The 1873-nt window shown below is 49.9% G+C and overlaps 1 protein-coding gene across 1 annotated transcript; it reads left to right on the forward strand.

The window, feature by feature from the left end:
* The first annotated feature begins 1161 nt into the window (after positions 1-1161).
* Positions 1162-1473, forward strand: LOC141057007 (histone H4). The gene has a single exon (XM_073553480.1). It carries the CDS (start codon positions 1162-1164, stop codon positions 1471-1473), a length of 312 nt encoding a protein of 103 aa, XP_073409581.1.
* Positions 1474-1873: the final 400 nt, after the last annotated feature.

Consider the following 1873-nt stretch of genomic DNA (forward strand, 5'->3'; position numbering starts at 1 on the left):
CAGGTGACGGGGGATGATGCGGGTCTTCTTGTTGTCCCGGGCAGCATTGCCGGCCAATTCCAGGATCTCAGCAGTCAGATACTCCAGCACAGCGGCCAGATACACCGGAGCGCCGGCGCCGACTCTCTCGGCATAATTGCCCTTGCGGAGAAGCCTTTCAGGGGAGACCAATTCTGCTCTTCCAAGCAGATCCCACCTGCAGCTCCAGGCAGGAGGTCTGTGATGGGAAATGTGCGATCATGTAGAGAAGATTGCCGAGAGCTCAGTGCACAATACATTACACTGTGATGTCAGGATCCTTTAGGTCAGACATGTCATGACATCATCTCCCATCACATCCTCCTCACAGATGTTTTTTAAATAATTACTGCAGGATATGGGGCGATATTGGCGGCTGGGATCAGTCAGGATCACTGCTGAGCTCTGATTTTCAGCCTTTTCTGTCATTATGTTAATAATTGTTTTTCCTAGTTAATTGTAGCTGACAGCAGGTCCCTACTCTGCAGCAATGTGAGCTATGATGTGGTGGAAAAAAGAATCATTGCCAGGGGAAGAAGAAAACACAAATATAAGGACAATAGTGTCATAATTGCCCGAAGTAATGATGACTCCTATCATAGCACAAATGTCCCTAATGCGGGAATATAAGACCTGAATAAAGGCAGAGAGGGCTTAGCCCTGGGGTTAATATAAATGTAATATTCTCTATGAAAACCGGAGATCCTGTGATTACTGAGGACTGAGCCTTATATCAGGCAGTGTATCTACCGGTGTGAGATCCCCTGGGCGGCTGCCTGTAATATCTGTGGTTACAGTCTGTTCTGTACTCCTGACATATACTGGGGCCGTGTCTGCTCCCCTCTATTTGTGCTGCCCATTTATCTATAGGCTGAATCTGGAATAATTCTCATCACAGGGGAAGAAGTGACATTATATTACAAGCTGGAAAGAAAAGGGAAACTGAACAATGAGCGGGAAATTCAAACTCTCCAACAGTTGTGTGCTCAGCCAAACAGCAGAGGAAGGGAGGAGCTCATGTGGATTCTGTAAGCCCCGCCCTGGGGCGCGTCATCTCTGCAGTTCTCTCTCTGGTCCGTCTCTCCTGTATATAAAGGAGGGGTCGTTCGGTTTTAGCATCAGTTACAGCTGACTACTTGGAAGATGTCTGGTCGCGGCAAAGGAGGAAAAGGTCTTGGGAAGGGCGGCGCTAAGCGGCACAGGAAGGTGCTCCGTGATAACATCCAGGGCATCACCAAGCCTGCCATCCGCCGTCTCGCTCGTAGAGGAGGCGTCAAGCGCATCTCCGGCCTCATCTATGAAGAGACTCGCGGGGTCCTGAAAGTCTTCCTGGAGAACGTGATCCGTGACGCCGTCACCTACACCGAGCACGCCAAGAGGAAGACCGTCACCGCTATGGACGTGGTGTACGCGCTCAAGCGCCAGGGCCGCACTCTCTACGGCTTCGGAGGTTAATTGTATTCTTTTCTGTGCTGATAACCCAAAGGCTCTTTTCAGAGCCACCCACATCTTCTACCTGAGAGGCTACGATTTCCTATTCCTGCGTTCTGGTGCCTGTAAGTATACTAGTTGTCACAGCCTGGCATGTGTCTTGCATGTGTCTTGCATGTGTCCTGGCATGTCTCCTTCCATACTGGAGCTGGCACCGCGGACTTGGGGTGATGTGGTTTATTCTCCTTGATCTATAATATACAGCTGCCAGGTTCTGGGGGCATACAGTATATCCGCACTGTGCAGCACAGACATCTCTGCACCACAGTACATACCTTGCTGTGATGTGGTCACTACAGAGCAGAAATCCAAGTTCTGCCGTGAGATGAACGTGATTCTGCTATATGTCTTCCTGATCAGATCA

This window comes from Dendrobates tinctorius, unplaced genomic scaffold (genome assembly GCF_039654945.1).
Source record: "Dendrobates tinctorius isolate UK_male_01 unplaced genomic scaffold, ASM3965494v1 ptg000202l, whole genome shotgun sequence".
Classification (NCBI taxonomy): domain Eukaryota; kingdom Metazoa; phylum Chordata; class Amphibia; order Anura; family Dendrobatidae; genus Dendrobates; species Dendrobates tinctorius.

What these genes read in the sequence shown, in the direction of transcription:
- LOC141057007 (XM_073553480.1), top strand. Translation starts at nt 1,162, where the DNA reads ATGTCTGGTCGCGGCAAAGGAGGAAAAGGTCTTGGGAAGGGCGGCGCT.